Here is a 19,292-nt window from a genome sequence, read left to right as displayed (position 1 = left end):
TGTCGATGAAACATCTGCCGGGAACATATCACTCTCTATGTACTCTTCAGAATGAATGCAACTCACTACTTGCCTAACTAAGTTGTGTATTGCTAAAAAAATATAGAAGTTGGCCGTTGCTTATTTCCCTGTTTGTATGGTGGATCAGCATGAAACTTCATGTTTTGAATTACATGATGTCCTCTGTACAACTCGTTCGAAGGTTGATGACAGCTCTTAACCATTTGCTGTTTTTACAGTGTGCAGGCTACAGCAAGAGGGGAGGAGGGCAATGAGTGCAGGTCGTTGTGGGCCGCGTGCCGCCGGCTCTGCGGGGGACGACGAGGACAAGGATGACCAAAGGTCTAAGACAATGACAGTGTCGGCGAACTAGCCGGACGCAGTGGCAGGGTCGGCGCGGAGCGTGACGTTGCCCACGCCAACCACGACCTAGATGCCGCTTCTTCCTGGATGATCAACAGCAGCAGGGGTGACGGTGCTACTACGTCAGATGAGCCCGAGTGAGACCTCGATGAGATGAAATGTTGTACAAAGTAAATTAGGACGATGCAAAACTTATTTTTCAGATCCGAAGATTTTGCAGTTACTTGGTATGTAATGACTATATAACTAATATCACCATCTTTTCTCCGCTCATACTACTATTTTCTAAGCACATACTTATTTAATTTGTATCCCTTTGACTGCTGGTTTCAGCGCCTCTCTAATAACAAGAACATACTTTATGTGACTTCATGACACAGATTTTTCATCCCTTGGCAATGCACGGGCACATGTTCTACTCTATCACTAAAATGCGTCTATATATTTTCGTAACTAGATAAAGATGAGTAAGTTATTTTGGAACAGAGGGAGTATTATAGGTAGCCAAGTTTAGAAAGACCTGTGCGCGCAAGCCGCAAGGAGCTAATTCTTTCCTAGTTACGCAGATTGTTAGAAAATTAATCAGTGCCCATCTGAGGAACAAATTCGCCTGGAGAACCATGAATTGCTACATATGATATGTTCTCGTCCACAATTTATGTGCTTTCCAGCTTAGGAACATCAGAAGAAAGCGGGCTGAGGTACATGACCTAGTGGGATGACATCATAAACCAATTCATAAAGATTCTGAACTTCCCATTTCGACCTGGCAAAGAGCATATGTGGATCACATATTCTCCAATTCTCGTGAGGAACACATAAATGTTTGCCAATTCTCTTGAAAATGGAGGCAAGACAAAAGCAATCACATTATATTTGAAAGTCTACATCTGAAACTGATGTGAGCTGGGAAAAGTTTACAGCTACTTAGTTGAAGCCAGACAATGACCGCAAGAATCACTATAGCGAAAACAGATAGCAGCAGGGACATGCAGGAGCAGGCACCCTTGGCGCACTTGTTTAGAACTGCAAGCCTTTTTTTTTGCAAACGCTGAATAAGAACAGGTTTTTTTTTGCGTCAAAATTCAAAACCTGCAAAGCTGGAAAAAGTTAATATCATAGAGCCATGCAACTTTTCTCAAGGTCTAAGGTAAGGCCTGGAGAGAAGGGTCAGAAATACAACCTGGAGACATGAGCTTGTACCATCAACATGATCGTCTAAGTCATCCTGGGATCATAAAGATAGGGCAATGATTATCCAGACTGAAGAACAAATATATGTGTGGCTTTGCAGTAACAAACTAGCAATCAGTCTTGTGTGCAGGTCAAGTTTAAACTACACATGGAAAGTATGGCCACAGCAGGAAGATAGATATAACAAAAAGGTTAAGAGGTAAAATAGATCAATAAGAGCATATAATGGATCTACAAAGAAAGTATATGTGAGAACTTAATATTGTTATGTTCATACTTAACATACTTTCTAACAGAAAAAACTATGAAATAATAGTTTATTGAACCAATAGGTTGGACCACTGAACCAGCAATCTGACCACTGAAGTACAGCCACTTACCATGACGATAACCGCTCCAGGTTCAATAAAGCTAGATGCAAAAAAAATATATTCATGATGCCAGAAAGGGTGGAAATTTATTTAATGCAATAAATCACATTATCCCAGCACTTGATGCAATAAAATTATTGTTATCCAAGGAGGATGATAAAATGTGCAACTCTCAGTTTACTGTATATTGTACCTTGACCAGGGTTGTTTTGTTTTGGGATCACTTGAGCAGAGCCTGCTGTCTCTTCAACTCCATAGAGAGCAATTTCAGAGAAATCTTCCTCAGATAATCAGACTGAGTAATACAAAGATAACAATGTAAATTTTTAAACCAAAATAAGAATAGATTAATAGTGGCTTGCAACCAACAGTTCTGGTGTCATTAGGAGCTTAGCACGGAAGAGAAGGTGTGCTTCAGCTTTAACATTTAAATCATAATCATACAGAAACGGTAATCTAAGCAGCAAAACACATGTCTGAAATTAGGGATATGGCCAGAAAATCCAAATCAAGATAGTGACAGTGAATCAGGCAAGATGATGAAGACCACTCTAGCACAAAAAAGGAAGTGGTCTGCCACAAATAAGATGACCAGAAATTCCTAATAGAAATAGTGATACGTTACACCGCAAGAAAAAAAAAATTTGATATTTTTTACCAGACTGGAGTAGATGCATTTAAGATTAATCCTGTCAAAACAGAGGGAAGAAGAAAGTAAGGTCTTGTTTGTTGTTCAGTCTGAGACAAACGATTTTATACATTCACGTATTGTCGGGGGGAAGACCCCGGATAGGGCAATGGACGCGGAGCAGCCGGCTGGCCACTGGCCGGCTCGCGGCAAAGGCCGGCTGAGGAGCAGCCGGCCGGCGCCGTGGCCGGCTGGTATGGAAGCCGGCTGGCTCTAGGTCCTAGTCGGCCTGGCTACGGCCACCAATGCTGTAGTTGGGCCGGCTTCTACAAGCCGTATCCGACTGGGGTTTGTACCTCAGACCGACTCGAGGCTGGCGAGTCTTGCACTGGAAGGAACCGGGTAGGTGATCCGGGTTCCCAAAAGTCCACGCTGACTCCATCTTCCGTGAAACGCGGGGCACTGTGGAGCAATAGTGCCTCGCGACGGACAGGCCGTCAGGGCTTACGACGATCCGTACTGGCTACAGTGGCTGACGGCGACAGGGACACCACCTCCATACCGCTGACCGTGGCAGCCGGATGGGACAGGCCACGATGCCTCAACCACTCCTGACGTCACCGCCTCGGGAAGGAGCGGAAGCCGGAGCCGGCCCAGCCGGCCAGTGAAACTATAGGGTCTTATATGTAAAGTGCCGGTGCCTATATAAGCCGCACTACCCCCTCTCGTGCAGGGGATCGATCATTTTATTGCTTCCACCTACCTACAGAGCTGCCCTGTGAGAGAGACCATCGTCTTCCTTAGCCTCTCAGGGCCAGCCGGACACAGCTCTAGGAGCACCAGCATGCTTTGTGTGATCATCGTATACACTCATAGCAGGAGTAGAGGTTTTACCTCCACCGGAGGGCCTCGAACCTGGGTACGTCGCCGTGTCGCTCGTGCCCATACCCGCTTCCGGATACCGCCGTGAGATCCCTCAGGAACCACTTCGTTTAGCCACCCTATGGCATATGCCGTGACGATACCACGACATTTGGCGCCCACCGTGGGGCCTTCAGCATCCTCGGCCGGTGTCTTCATCCGGACGGGCCTCACCACCACCACCGGCGAGCGAGTCGCTTCAGGCTTGGTCTGGAGATTCGGCTCCCTCGACTGCGTCAGCGACAACGCTGGCTGCTTCGCCGACCGGCCCTTTCCGGCCCGGCGGCAGCGTCATCTCCTTCGGCGGCTTCGACGTCTACGTCGCCACCGTCGCACCACCGCGCTACCCGCGGCGGTCTTTGCGCTGCGCTAGCCCTCCTCCGCGAGCCGGCAGCGGCGCTCCCGGCAGCCCCGCCGTCGTGCAAGTCATGATGGTCGGCGACGAGCTCCCCCGCAAGAACCCGCGCATGCGCGGCCGACTGGAGCGCAACATCGACCCCAACGCCTCGGCTCGGGACCAAAGCGCCACCACCGCCGTCCCGGCCGGATGCAGTCCGGGCAAGGCCGAGCACCCCGCTCACGCACGGCGGAGACCCCACCGCCATCGAGGCGGACTTGGAGGCGCACCGCCGGCTCCTCCTCAAGCAAACCGAAGAACCGGCTGCCGCTGGCGCGGATGGAGATCACCCGGCGCGAGTACAACCGCGCCCACGGCCTCACTCCGGGCGGCGACGAGCCCGGCGAGCTGGCCACATCCGCCGCGAGGGCCGCGACCTTGGCGGCGAGATCGCCCGCGACGGCGCTCCTTCGCCGGCTCCGTCCGCGGAGCTACCCGTCTACAACACCCCCGACAAGAACATGCGCGCGGCGAAGCCGCCGCGAAGAGTTGAACCGCCTTCGGGCGAAGAGTTACGCCGCCGGACCGGGCGGGTGGCGAGCTGCTCAACGCAGCCAACGGCGGATCGCCGACCCCGGGTATGTCGATGCACCCCGAGCTTCTCACGCTCGTGGAGCTGCGAGCAACGACAGTGGAAGGCGCCGGGGACACGGCCGAGTCCTCCTCCCCAAAGACCAAGCCGACGCCATGATTCCCGGGCCACGCACGGCTCGGGCCGGCCAAGCCACCGGCCGAGCGGCGGCGGCAGCCGGCCCCCTCCAAGCCGGAACCGGGAGCAAGACTCGGGCCCCGCCGTCATCACCGGCCGGCTCCGGAAGCAAGCGGCGCGCGCCCGGCGGCACACTCCCGGGCGGGCCCGCGCATCGAGCCCGGCCGACGCCGAGACCGCCTCGGCCAGGTGGTTCAATCCCGCATCGCGGAAGAAGAGGGCCGGCCGGCCCAAAGTGCTTCGGGCCGCGGATCCTCAACGAGCCCATGGTCGAGGGCTTCCGGCTCCCGCGCGACACCCCCAAGTACGACGGCACCACCAAGCGGAGGATTGGGCCTGCCGGACTACTCCACGGCGGTCGGCATCGCCAAGGGCAACAAGCGGCGGGCCGTGCGCTACTCCCCCTCATGCTACTCGGCTCCGCCCGCACGTGGCTCAACAACCCGCCGGCCGCGGCATAAACGGCCCAGGCCGGACTTCGAAGCCGCCTTCATCGGCAACTTCACCGGCACTTATCGCCGGCCGGGTCGCCCTCAACGGCTTGAGATGTGCAAGCGGGGCCCGGACGAGACGGATCGCGCGTACCTAACGCGGCCCAGTGCGAGATGCGCAACTCTTGCGAGGGCGTGCACGAGATGCGGAGCCATCGGCTTCTTCATGGGCGGCTGCCAGCCCAACACCATGCTTTGTGGCACAAGCGCGCCGCAGCGAGCCCAAGACGATGGCCGCCTTGATGGTCATCGCAGACAAGTCTGTGCCGGCGAGGAAGCCGGCAAGGCGCCGGGCGATGTTACACCGGCCCCAACAAGACGGGAGAACAACAAGCGGCCGAGGGCGCCTCGCACGGCGGCGGCGGGACAACTACCGCGGCAAGCGTCACAACGACCAGCCGGACCGCCGGTGCGGCTCCGCCCACGTGGCCGCCGTGGCGGAGACAACGCGGCAGCGGAAGCCGCCGCCGAGCAAGACCGGCGGTGGAAGCCGAAGTACACCTTCGAGCGGATGCTCGACTCGCCGTGCAAGTACCACGGCGGCAAGAACCCCTCCAACCACACCACCCGCGATCGCCACTTCATGAAGCGGGCCGACAAGCGGTGAACCTCTACCGCCTCCACCCCCGCCTCCACCGGTGGCGGGCCGGGGTGGCCAAGCCGGCGCGAGAGAACGTCAACCTCGAGCACCACGAGGCCAACCAAGTGCACCATGCCGGCCGGTATCCGGCCGAAGACGCCACCTACATCATCTTCACCTCCGAGCCCGAGGACGGGACGAGCCAAGAGCGACGTTCCCTCGAGGTCAACGCGGTCATACCGCCGGTCCCCCGATACCTAAGCGGTCGAGAGCAGCCATCACTTTTGATCGCCGCGACACACCGGCTGTCCCGCCGAAGCCGGGCAGCTACGCCATGGTCCTCGACCCCACCATCGGCACAACCGGCGCGGCGTGCGTTTCTCGCGCGTCCTCATCGACGGCGGCGGCGGCATCAACATCCTCTACCGCGACACCGCCCGCAAGCCGGGCATCCAGGAGGCCGAGTTGCGCCCCCCCCACCGTCTTCCATGGCATCGTGCCAGGCCATTCTTTGCCGCGGCCGATCGGCGGGATCACGGCCGGAGGTGATGTTCGGGAAGCCGGACCACTTCCGCACCGAGAGAATCGAGTTCGAGGTGGTGGACCTCGTGAGTCCCTACCACGCGCTCACAGGCGAGCCGGCCACGACCAAGTTCATGGCGGTGCCCCACTATGGGTACCTGAAGATGAAGCTGCCTGGCCCCAAGGGGGTCATCACCGTAGCCGGCGACTATCGCCGCTCCATGGACTGCGCCACGCGAGCTCCAAGATGGCCCGGACGCCGGTCATCGCCACCGAGAAACGACTCATCCACGACGCCGTCGCCCTCGCCAAAGCCGCGCAGACAGACATGCCGGCTGCGGGCAACCCGGCCTGGGACGACTCACTTCCGGCCGGCCGACAACACCAAGAAGATCCTGTTGGACCGGCGCAGCCGACAAGTTCGTCACCATCGGTGCCGGCTTGAACAAGAAATAGGAAAGCGAGCTCACCGGCTTCCTCCGTGAGAATCGGGACATCTTCGCATGGACTCCAAGAGACATGCCGGGTGTCTGCGAGGAGTTGGTGAGCACCACCTCCACGTCCGCCTGAGGCCAAGCCGGTGAAGCAGCCTCTCGGGCGCTTCGCCGAAGAACGAAGGAAGGCCATCGGTGAAGAAATCGCCGGCTCTAGCTGCCGGCTTCATCATGGAAGTGCTACACCGGACTGGTTGGCGAACCCGGTCCTGGTGTTGAAGAAGAACGGCTCCTGGCGCATGTGTATCGACTACACCAGCACAGAACAAGGCATGCCCGAAGGACCCCTTCCCCCTGCCGCGCATAGATCAAGTCATAGACTCGATTGCCGTGAACCGTTGTCTTTCCTAGATGCCTATTCGGGCTACCACCGATTCCTTTGAATCCGGTGATCAAATAAAGACTTCGTTCATTACCCCGTACGGGCTTATCATACACGACTATGCCATTCGGCTTGAAAAATGCGGGCGCCACCTACCAAAGGTGCATGCAAAAGTGTTTGCGAGGATCAAATCGGCGAGAAATGTTCACGCATATGTGGATGATGTCGTTGTAAAAACCAAGGAGATGCCTACCCTCCTTGACGACCTGAGAGAAACCTTCACCAATACGAGAAGATTCCGGATGAAGCTCAACCCGGCCAAGTGCACATTCGGCGTGCCGTCTGCGACTCCTTGGCTACCTCGTCTCTCGGCGAGGATCGAAGCCAACCCGGACAAGATCGGTGCCCTGGAGAAGATGGAACTGCCGCGGTGCCTCAAGGACGTCCGTAAGTTTCTTGGCTGCCCTGGCCTCCTTGAGCCGCTTCGTCGGCCAGTGGGGAGAAGGCACGCCCTGTATCAACTAATGAAGAAGGCGGACAAGTTCGTACGGTCACCGCAGCGGATGAGGCCTTCGTGACTTGAAGCGCGTGCTCTCAACCGCGCCAATCCTTGCAACGCCGGCTCCAATGGAGCCGATGTCTTTGTACATCGCAGCCACCAACCGAGTGGTTAGCGTTGTCCCGGTGGTGGAGCGCAAAGAAGCCGAAAACGAGAGCACTGGTTCGGCGCCCGATCTATTACCTTAGCGAAGTGCTCTCCCGATCGAAGCAAAATTACCCCCACTACGAGAAGGTCACCTACGGCGTCTACATGGCGGCCAAGAAGCTCAAGCATTACTTTCAAGAACATCCCATCGGGGTGGTTGCCACGAGCGCCTTTGGCGGAAATCATCGGCGACAAGGATGCCAACGGCCGGGTTGCCAAGTGGGCCTGGAGCTAGCCGCCCACACTATCCTCTACGAGCCACGCACGGCCATCAAGTCGCAGATCCTCGCGGACTTCTTCGTCGGCGGGCTGAGATGCGTACACCTGCCTTTGTCTTGGGATTCCACACATTGGAAGATGCACTTCGACGGCTCGAAGATGCGCAACGGCTTGGGAGCCGGCATCGTCATCACTTCTCCCAAGGGGACCGGGTGGACTACGTCCTGCAGATCCACTTCGCCGCCTCCAACAATGTGGCGGAGTACGAAGCGCTCATTCATGGGGTGAAGGCGCCAAGGAGATTGGCGTGCGCCGCATACTGCCTTGGCGACTCCGACTTGGTCATACGACAAGCATCCGGCGGCCGGGACGCAAAGGACGCCAACATGGCCTCGTACAGCTTCCATGTCCAGCGGCTATCCGGCTTCTTCGACGGTGCGAATTCCACCATGTGCCACGAGCAAATAACGAAGCGGTGACGCCTTATCCAAGATTGGCTCAACCGGCAAGCCATTCCGCCGGGTGTCGCCTTGGCGGTTCTCAAGAAGCCGTCCATCATACCGTCACCAGGACTCGGATTCAATATTCGTCTTGGGTGACCGAGAGCTGCTCGGCCGAACCCGGGGCTTCATCGCCCAAGTCGGGGGCTAACAAGCCAAACCCGCCGGCTAGCATGCCGAACCCGGGCTTCTCGGTCAACCGGGGCTTCATCGCCAAACTCGGGGGCTAGCAAGCCGAACCCGCCGGCTAGCAAGCCGAACCCGGCGACCATGCGGTCGAATCCGAAGCTCCCACGCAGAGGCCCCGTTGGTCGGCGTATTCGAGATAAGATGCGTACCTTCATGGGCACAAGAATTCCTCTCCTACCTCACCGACGGTGTCTTTGCCCTGATGATAGAGTCCGAGGCCGAGCAGATTGAGAGAAGGGCCAAGGCCTATACCATCATCAACCACCGGTGTACAAACGCGGCGTAAGTGGGGTGTTCCGGCGGTGCGTCGAGCCGGCGAAGGGATTGAACTCCTACGGGAAATCCATCAAGGAGAGTGCGGACATCACGCCTCATCCCGAGCCATAGTGGCCAAAGCCTTCCCAGCACGGTTTTCTTGCCGATTGCGCTCGAAGACGCGAAGATTTGGTGAAGAAGTGCAACGAGCATCGGCGCTTCGCGAAGCAAAGACACCAAATGGCTTCCGCCTTGAAAACCATCCCCATCACATGGCCATTTGCCGTATGGGGCTTGGATATGGTAGGCCCATTCGGAACGGCGCGAGGCGGCATGACACACCTCTTGGTGATGATTGACAAATTCACCAAGTGGATCGAAGCCAAGCCAATCAAGAAAGCTGGACGGGTCCACAGTAGTCACATTCCTCAAGGAAATCATTGTGAGATTCGGCTACCCCCACACCATCATCACCGACAACGGCACCAACTTCTCCCAAGGCATCTTCTCTCGCTATTGCGGGAAATGGGGATCCGGATGGCCCTATCTTCGTGGCACACCCGAGTCCAATGGACAAGTGGAAAAGGCTAACGGTTTAGTCCTAGCCGGCATCCGGCCCCAGTGGAGCCGCTCGAGCGAGCGGCCTGCTTTGGATTGAAGAGCTGCCCAATGTCTTTGTGGAGCACACGCACAACGACAAACCGCTCGATCGGCTTCACACCTTTTTCCTCGTATACGGGGCCGAAGCCGTCTTGCGGATCGATATCGAGCATGACGCGCCAAGGATCAAGCTCTACACGAAGCCGAAGCCAAAGAAGCTCGCGAAGATGGAGTCGACACAGTCGATGAGGCCCTGGCCGGCTGAGTCTAGATCTACTATCTACCGACAAAGCCTCCGACGCTATCACGGCGGAGGGTCCAGCCCTTAGCATTCCGAGAGGAGACCTAGTGCTCGGCTGATCCGGAGGACGGGAAGATAAACTATCATCCCCATGGGAGGGTCCCTTCATCGTGAGCAAGGCGGTAGGCAATGATTCCTACTATCTCATAGATGCCCAAGAGGCTAAGAAAAACAAGCCGACAAGGGCCGACGAGGAGACTAAACGTCCCTGGAATGTCGGGTTACTCCGCCCATTTTACACATGAGAGCGAGGAATGTATGTATCCCTTGTATCCCTTTTGTGAGTTATGAAAAAGCTTGCGCCAAGAGCGCTGTTTCCGACAAGTTTTTCGTGTACTTTACCTTGTTTCGCCAATTGGCTTGAACCCTCTCACGCGGTCGGCTCGATCGTGATCCGGTTCGACAACAGGCTTCCGACCCGACTACGAGATCGCAATCCCATTGTCCAGTGGCGGGAGTAAGGCCTAGGGAGCCGGCACGCGAAAAACGACTAAGGGAAAGAGTAAAAGCGAGTTGACTTGCAACTTTTCATAAAAGTGCCGAAGTGCGGAATTCAGCTCGTTCGGCGAAATCTTGTCGGCCTCACCCGGCTCCGCTCTTGATCCCGACAACGGACCGCAAGTCGGACGTACGGCAAGCAAGGGCACGGCCAAAGAGTGGGGCGGATGGGAAAAAGCGAACGAGTCGAAAGAAAGCAACTCGGCACACGTATGATTAACAAACACATTAAAGCGTGCCTTAATAAAAGGATAATAACATTGTCTTACATATGCACCGGCATCCGGGGATTTAACGAATTGTCCTGGCAAAAAACATAAGGAAACGGGTAAAAGCTAAGCGCCATTTGCATCAGCGAGGCCGGCCGCCGGGTCATCCCCGAGCACATCGTCCGCCTCCTCGTCCTCGCCCGCCTCCTCCTCGTCGTCGGACGGCGGATTCGGGTCCTCGATGAAGAGGGACTTGTCGACGAAGTCGGCAATAGCGCAGCACGGGCAAGCCGAGCCGATCTTGTTCTCCGCCGGAGCTTGTCCTCCACGCGGCGCGCGGAACTCCAGCTGGTCGAGGCTAACCTCGTTATACCAGAGAGCACACAAGATAGCGCCATATCGGCTCGGCGCGCGTAGCCGACTCCTTCCGGTCAAGAAGCGGTCGGGAGCCCTGTCCGGCCAAGCGATGAGATTGGAGAGATCCTCCGGCGGCGTCTCCGTCGGCCACGGCGGCCGCATCAGCTCCTCCGCCGCCTTCCGCAGCTCCCGGCCCGAGCTTGGTGGCCAGGCTCCACGCGGGCGGCGATGGACGCGAGATAGTCGTCCATGGTGAAGCGATCGGAGCTCGCTCCCCGGTGGCTGCCGGCGATCCTCCCGCGCCCTGCCAACAGCCGCTAACGCCTCCTCCTGCGCCTCAGGGAAGGCCGCTGCAAAGAAGAATAGCATGTCAGAAGCCATCAAAGCCGAAATAAGCTGAAAAATGCAAATTCCCAAAGCTTTAAAGTAAGCCTGGCGGTAGCCGGCAAGAACCGACTGCCCCCAGCCCGAAGATGGAGATATCGAAAAAATCAAGGTTCTGCCGTCGGCTGCCAACCTAAGCCGGCAGCCGACGGCCGAAAGCCGGCAAAGGGGAAGGCACAAGACAAAAGACTCACCAGCCAAGCCGCGGTCGAGTGCGCTAAGTTCCCCAACCACCGCTTGGCGGTGGCCGACGGCTCGTTGGACTTGGTGGTCACCTCCTGCCGGAGCGAAAGCCGCCGTTCCACCTCCTCCAACCGCTTGCTCGGACCCTCCGGCTTTTCCTCCCTGTTCCTTCTTGAGGCGGCAAGTTCCTTGAGATGGTTAGCCTCAAGAAGGCGCGGCCGTTTCACTCCCCGTCGGCCACCTTCGACTTGGCGGCGGCGGCTTTGGTTCGCCTCCTCACTTGTGGCGCATTGAGCGCGGGCAACCCGGAGGTCCGACTCAAGGCTGCGGGACCCGGCGGCCTCAACCGCAAGCCGGCAAAAACAAGCCGTCAAGAAATGTAAGCATAAAAAAGAGCGAAGGCAAAGAGAAGGCCTCACCCTTGACAGCCTCCCTCGCGAGCCAAGGCGGCCCGCTCGATCTTGGCCTTGTGGTAGCTGGTCACCACCTTGTTGTACAAGACGGTGCGTCGCTCCGTAACCGTCTGAAAGAATCGATTGCTTAGACGAGACCGGACCGGCTCCAGCGGCGGACCATGCCTCGGAGGGCTACCGGGATAATAACAAAATTGCAAAAACAGAAAGACACCTACCTTGTCGGCATCCTCCGGCGTTGCTAGGCCAGGCTGAGCCTCGGCGGCCTTGTTCTTAAGGGCGGCCCGTGGCGAGAAGACCATCTTCATGGGCGCCGTACCGAGCTGCCCCTCCCGGTTGAACACCTCGCAGAATCCGCCGAGTGCCACGCAGCCTCCATGGTGCCCGGTAGAGCCAAGGTCGGAGTCGAGGCGACGGCACTGCGGCAGCCGGGCCCCTTGGCCACGTGAAGGCCCTCGGTTGGGCCTGCGGGCCCTCGTCCTCGCGAGCTCGGGAGTCGGCGTCCTTTGAGCGCGGCGGCTGCCCTCGCCGGCTCCTTCCGGTCGGCTCCCTCCTCGTCGGCCCCGAAGGCTGGAGGCGGCGCGGTCGGCGATCGGCCGGTGGGAGCCGTCGCATCCGGCGCCCGAGGCGCTCCCTTCGGAGAACTCTCCGCACCACGACGTTGGGCGCGGGCCCGCCGACTCCGGTCGAAGGCGGCACGGCCCCACCGGCTCCGGCTCTGCCGCGGGCGCATGCCCTGCCGGCTCCCGGTGCCGCTCCACAAACGGGGCGCGGCGCGGAACATGTCGTCTAGAGTCGGGCCGGCGCGCCGATCGACCCTGGTCTCCGCCGCCGGGCGCCGCAGAAGAAGACGCCCCGCGAAGGTGGCGTGGCCACGAGCGGCACGTCGGCGGCCGGCGGCGTGCGCACGCGTGCCGAAGGTTGCGGGGTTGGCTCCCTCCTTTGCCGGCGAAGCGGCGACGTGACGGAGGAGCTGCCGAGAGCCGCCTCCCTGGGTAAACTTAATCGCGGCCCTAGTCGAACAAGCAAGAAAAGATAAGTATAGAGGAAGGAAAGAAAAGGAATCAAACAACGAGAGGAAAAAGAACTCACCCGGCTTTCTCGGGACCTTCTTGGCGCCGGCCGCTGTTGTTTCTTGGCCCTCGCCTCCGGCGGCCGTGGACCCGACGCCGGCCCGCTTCCTCCCCTTCGGCGCGAAGTCGCCGTGCTAGTAGGCGGCGCCGCGCGCAGAGGCACCGCCGGATGGCCCCCGTGTCGGACGGGCCGGCTCCGCTGCGGCGGCTCTGCTCTGCTCCCGCTCATGCTCGGGCGAAGGCGGTGGGTTATGCTCCCCCGGCCGCCCGATCCTGCGCCACCCGGCAGTCGTCGTCGCCCGGCTTGGTCGCCGGCTAAGTCGGCGGGTCAACGAGATCCTGGCGTCCGGACCTTCGTCGCCAAGTCGCCATCCTCGATGCCTTGGCGGACGAAAAGTCGAAACAAGACAAGATAAATACCGAGTCGGCCACGCTGCCGCAAGTCGGAAGACGGAAAAACATCAACTTACCGATTCGGGCGGTGCTCCCGATCGTAAGGCGCCGACCCCGTCCCCGATTGTCGGCATGTTGGCCTTGGTGATGTTGTTCACCGGTGAGCCACACGGGCCTTGGAGAGCTCCAACCGACGTCCGTGTCGGGTCGAGCAAGCGGACATGTGGCCGATCTTGTGGACGCGCCATCGAGCGGTACGACCGGCGCGAGATGTAGGTGCGAGAGGAGGTCCTCGGCACTCGGCGGCCCTCCGAGACGCACTGCCTGTGAAGTCCCACAGAGGTTCACCTCCGCGTCCGGTTCGAGGACTTGGCGTTGAAGCCCCGATTGATCCGGCCGATCGGCGGGGCCGGGTTGAATTCGAGCGAGTTGAGCCTGGTCGAAGGCCGGGCTCTGCTCCGCACATAAAGAAAGACATCCGCAATTCTTTACGTAATCGACAATCGGAATCCGCGGGAAGGACGTGCCGTACGGGGATAGATGGAGGCGGCGCCGCAGTCCTCGGGCGGCCTTCGGTCGTCTGCGCCTTGATGTAGAAGAGCCGGCTCCAAAACTCCACGTCCGGCCACAAGCCGGCGTAGCCTTCCATGAAGGCCACGTAGCGGTGAGGAGGATCATGGCGTTGGCCGGCGGGTGGTGCGGCTGCAGCCGAAGTGATCGAGGAACCGGCGGAAGAAGGTGGAAGCCGCAGACCCGATCCGCGGTCGAGATGCGCGCCGAAGACCACGCGTTCGCCGGCTCCGCCGAGGCTCCTGCTCCTCGCCGGCGCCACAGTAATCACCCCCGCCGGGATGCGGCGGAGGCGCACGAACCGGGCAATGTCGTCGTCCCGCATGTAGGAGCCCTTCCGGGAGCCGCTCGGCCGGGCCATCGAGGACGAAGAAGAGGAGGTCCAAGAGAGGCGGCAGGGCGAAGAAGAGCCCCTCCTCGCCGGAGGAGATCGCGGTGGAGAAGATCGCGCCGTCGATGCGCGCGGCCCCGTGGCGCCGGATTGGCGGGCTTGCGGCGGTAGCTCGGCGGAGGCTCGTCGGGGCGACCGCTCGGCGAGGTTCGCCGAGAAGAGCGGATGAAGAACGGCGTCGGAAGCGGCGAAGCGCTCGAGCGAAGCGAAGGAGCAAGGCAGAGCGCGAGGAAGAGGAAAGGCGCAAGTGCCGCCTCGGTACATCGCCCCGCGGCATTTATAGCCGACCGCGGCGGTTGGCCTCCAAGTGGCCGACGTGGGCCACGTCTCCGGATTTCTTGCGCCATAACTCCTCCCACGACCGCTACCGTTACTGAAACGGCCACACCACGTCGCCCACTACCGCACCGGATCCGGAAGGACATTGATGTGACCGGACGAACCGGCGGCAGAGCCCTAGCGTCGGGCCGGTCAAGTCGGGCGCAGAACCCGAGGCGGCGGAGATTCGTGCGCGCCGAGCCGGAGTCGGACAAGAAGTCCCACTCGAGCCAAAACTCATCGGCAAGGCGGAGGCGCCATCGGATACGGCGAGAAAGCAAAAGCGCACAAGTATAAAAGCGGCCGGCTAGAAGCACCGGCAGAACGAGCCGGATGAGGGCGCGGCCATGAATGGAAATCCTCGGTCGGCCCCTCCAAGTGCCATCTAATATATTCGAGAAGCCAGAAAACCTGCCTAGGTCCTTCTAAACGCAGGACCTTGCCGGCTCAGGGCTAATGTCGGGGAAGACCCGGATAGGGCAATGGACGCGGAGCGGCCCGGCCATCGTCGGCTCGCGGCAAAGGCCGCGAGGAGCAGCCGGCCGCGCCGTGGCCGGCGGTATGGAAGCCGGGCGCTCTAGGTCCTAGTCGGCTGGCTACGGCCACCAATGTCGTAGTTGGGCCGGCTTCTACAAGCCATATCCGATCGGGGTTTGTACCTCGGGCCGACTCGAGGGCCGGCGAGTCTTGCACCGGAAGGAACCGGGTAGGTGATCCGGTTCCCAAAAGTCCACGCGACTCCATCTTCCGTGAAACGCGGGGCACCGTGGAGCAATAGTGCCTCGCGACGGACGGCCGTCGTGGCTTACGACGATCCGTGCGGCTACGGTGGGCGACGGCGACAGGGACACCACCTCCATACCGCCGACCGTGGCGGCCGGATGGGACAGGCCACGATGCCTCAACCACTCCCGACGTCACCGCCTCGGGAAGGAGCGGAAGCGGAGCCGGCCCGGCCACGGTGAAACTATAGGGTCTTATATGTAAAGTGCCGGTGCCTATATAAGCCGCACTACCCCCTCTCGTGCGGGGATCGATCATTTTATTGCTTCCACCTACCTACGTAGCTGCCTGTGAGAGAGACCATCGTCTTCCTTAGCCTCTCGGGGCCCGGCGGACACGGCTCTAGGAGCACCACCATGCTTTGTGTGATCATCGTATACACTCATAGCAGGAGTAGAGGTTTTACCTCCACCGGAGGGCCTCGAACCTGGGTACGTCGCCGTGTCGCTCGTGCCCATACCCGCTTCCGGATACCGCCGTGAGATCCCTCAGGAACCACTTCGTTTAGCCACCCTATGGCATATGCCGTGACGATACCACGACACGTATCACAAGGACTTGGGTAGTTCTACTTCATATGTAACAATTTAGGATGCGTCGACACGTGCCATATAGACATGAATTCGAAGAGTAACTGACTGAAGCAACTCAAGATGCAACACTAGAAGATTCAAAATGGGTCGATAAGAACCAAATTGATGATCAGTGTTTGGTCTATAATTTATGTATCATAAAAAATATTATAAACATGCTAGCTTATGTATGTACTCCCTCTGTCCCACGAAACATGTCAAAGGTTTATCAAAATTTAGATGTATCTAGACACTAAATAGTAATAGATACATCTATATTTTGACATATTTTGTGGGACGGAGCCACGGAGGGAGTACTATTTGTATGTACATACTAAGTGCGAAAATGCTAAAATGGCTGGGATGTCCTCCAATTGGTTTAGGTGTGGGTGTTGGCAAACCCATGGCCCGACTTCATGTCCCGGCACCACAGGAAAAAAAATGTATTTGTCCCCAAGCATGAGAAAATCAGAGGATATGTTCCCAGGAGCATGTAAGGACAATGTTAGCAGCTGGAGAGCAAAAAAAGCCACCAAGGGCCCCAAAAATAAAAATAAAAAAAAGAAACTGCTCAAGGTACATAAACATGACATAAGAATCTTCTGCAGAATTGGAGAGAGTTCTGCTCCATTATTAGCCCATAAACCCTGTCTGACCCCGCATATATAAAGTTTGTGCTCGGCTGAGTGGTACCAAAGATAGGTTATATTACCTGGCTGGTCGCTGCGGTATACATCTTCTCTTCAAATCGCTCAGCGACTCCTTGAAGATGGTTCAGTCCATCTAGATCTAGAACTGATGCTGGCAGATGCTTCTTCAGAATTTCCACTCTACATGGATGACGCAAAATGTGAACAAATTGAGGGATGCATTGCTTTTGAAAGTTGTGTGCAGTAAAATTGTAAAATTGAGGAATTGGCGTATGCAGTGACAAATTGGTGAATGAACATATGTCGACATTATTCAGTGTTAGGCTGGATATATATGAAGAAGGGGTGCATGAGTATACAAGTTGATTAGTGAATCCCCCTGCAGGAAATAGCTTGTGCGTAGATCGACAAGGAATCTGCTTCTGCCGCTACGGATATGGCCTCTATCAGATCGACGACCGAGTGGCAGAATTGAGCCGAGCACACGCAGAATATGATTAGAGGGACGAGAAAGCAAATCAAATCAAATCAGTTGGTGTCCTTACATCCTACTGACGATCCTGCTGCGCCATTCAGGGTCGTGCTGGGCGGCCCAGTGGCCTCCGGCGGCGGCGGGGTCGTTCGGGTGAACGCCGGCAGCGGGGTTGGACCCCTGCACGGGCTGCCAGCTGGCGTCCATGGTGCGGATCGGCGATTCGCCTACACTGGCTAGGTCTCGAGGTGGCGGAGGTGGTAATACCAAAAATTCCTTGGCACTCCCCCCCTTACTTCCGCTTCATACTTCCTGCCTTGGAAATGTAAGATGTTTTAAGTATTTATAAAGTGATACAATCTAAAATAAGTGAACTACATACTAAAAATAGACAAGCTACAAACTACTCCCTCCGACCCAAGGCTTAGGGCGTATAAATTTTTCCGATTTTTCCTCATAGCTTAAGGCGCGGGTGCGATGGAATCGCTAATTTTCCCAAACTGCCCCCGTTTCGTTTCCCCGTCTCGCATCGGCCTCACATCGAGAAATCCCCACCACGCCCAGGAGAGTCTCCTCCCGCCGCCAGTCTCTTCGTTCCAGCAGCTGGCAGAGTTCCTCGCTACCAGGGTCGGCCGTTCCCACGCTCGCCGGGCCGGGGGACGTCGCCGCTCGCCTTCACGCGAGCTTCACTCCACCCTTCTCTCCCCTCCCATCCCCTCTCGTTCGCCGACCGCCCCGCGTAGGCCACCAGCTCACAGATGCGGCGCTCGTCCTCCTGCGCCTCTGCTCAGAATCACACAGAGATGGGCATCAAATTTTGGAAGGCACCATGGCCATGGCTGCTGTGGTGATTGTAATTGGGAGGAGATTCGGAGGAAGCAGAGCCTTGGGTCTCCCTCCCCTAGTCTCTGGGGTCAAGGACGCGCCGCTCGTCGGCGGGGGTATATGCCGCTGTTCGATGGCAGTGGCGGCACGGCCGGAGTTGGAGAGGGAGCGGCAGGGGATCGTTGGCTGGCGTGCTGTGGAAGAGGAATTTTCAGAGGGGAGTGGTGGAGTTGGTTGTGCGGTGGAGAGGATTTTCCGGAGAGATTAATGAGGGGCACACTTGGAAGATTTTTAACCCCGAAACTTTTCTTAATAGCTGTGCCAAAACTTATACGCCCTAAGCCTTGGGTTGGAGGGAGTAAACTGGATGAACAAAAAAAGTACTCCCTCCTTCACAGTTTATTAGGCGCGCGCGTACCCCTAGGTCACCAATTTAACCTATATAATTTAAATTATATAATATAAAAATTATATCATTAGAAAATAGAACATCTGAACTTTCTAATGATAAATTTTGTATAATATATAACTAGTGCTAACTCGATCAAATTTGCGACCTAGGGGTACGCGGTTCTAAACGGAGGGAGTTGTTAACTTCATCAGCAAACGGAAACCAAAGTACCAAACTAGTAGTTGGAAGAAGAAAAAAAAGGACTCAATGGAACTAATTAACATGGCCCGGCCCAGCCCGGTTTGTTGTTTCTCGTTCACAAATTAATACACATGCCTACTTTTTTTTCCAGAAATTTCACCAATCTATTAATAATCATCAATGACGGTACAAAGAGATCCAAAAATTATAAATAGATCATTTGTCCACCTAGCGATGACTACAATCACTAGCGCGAGCCGAAGGCGCGCCATCGTCCTCGCCCCTCCATCACGCCAGACAACACTTATTGTAGTAGAACTTGTTGTAGTAGACAGACGAGAAGTCATCGTGCTAGGCCCCCAAAAAACCAGAGCAACCATCGTCAATAATGACAACTGTAGATCAAAAGAGGCTGACCTAAAACTATACCAGCGAACACGAAAACCGATCGGATCCCAGGACATCCACACACGACTCCACGTGCCCTCCACCGACGCTAGACACACCACCGGAGCAAGGATAGGGCAGAAATGACCTTACTCTTGCTTCAGGATGTAGCCACCATCTCGCCATCCCAAAAAAAGACACCGAAAATAAAATAAATGAAGAACTGAAACCTTTCCGTCAGCGAGAGGCCGCAGTCCTCCATGGCTCCAAGGCCACCTGAGGCGGAGCGGACCGGCAACGTCACTAGCAAGTGGGACGAATCCCTGGATGGCCTCGTGTATCTTGTCTGCCAGTACCGATTCGGTCTATCATTCGGTGTTGTTGACAGCAATCTGAACATCTCATATACTTCCTCTGTTCCAAAAAAAAAAAGCTTCTCAACGTTTTCTATTTACGGATG

The 19,292-nt window shown here is 57.1% G+C and overlaps 1 protein-coding gene across 2 annotated transcripts; it reads right to left on the bottom strand.

Annotated features, from left to right (window-relative positions):
• Positions 1 to 1,098: 1,098 nt before the first annotated feature.
• LOC127297458 (mediator of RNA polymerase II transcription subunit 15a) lies at positions 1,099 to 17,358 on the bottom strand. Of its 2 annotated transcripts, XM_051327762.2 has the most exons (6): positions 17,102 to 17,358; positions 16,916 to 16,999; positions 16,619 to 16,736; positions 2,122 to 2,223; positions 1,547 to 1,591; positions 1,099 to 1,455 (listed from the first exon to the last, which is right to left on the bottom strand). In XM_051327762.2, the coding sequence occupies exons 1-4, from the start codon at positions 17,233 to 17,235 to the stop codon at positions 2,149 to 2,151; spliced, it is 411 nt and encodes a 136-aa protein (XP_051183722.1). In that variant the 5' UTR covers positions 17,236 to 17,358; the 3' UTR covers positions 1,099 to 1,455; positions 1,547 to 1,591; positions 2,122 to 2,148. The 2 variants fall into 2 exon arrangements, with proteins under 2 accessions (XP_051183722.1, XP_071675695.1); XM_071819594.1 differs by lacking the exon at positions 16,916 to 16,999 and having other exon boundaries at positions 17,102 to 17,352.
• Positions 17,359 to 19,292: the final 1,934 nt, after the last annotated feature.

This window comes from Lolium perenne, chromosome 4 (genome assembly GCF_019359855.2).
Source record: "Lolium perenne isolate Kyuss_39 chromosome 4, Kyuss_2.0, whole genome shotgun sequence".
NCBI classification, from domain to species: Eukaryota; Viridiplantae; Streptophyta; class Magnoliopsida; order Poales; family Poaceae; genus Lolium; species Lolium perenne.
The sequence above is the reverse complement of the archived record's forward strand: the minus strand, read 5'-3'. Positions and strand labels throughout refer to the sequence as shown.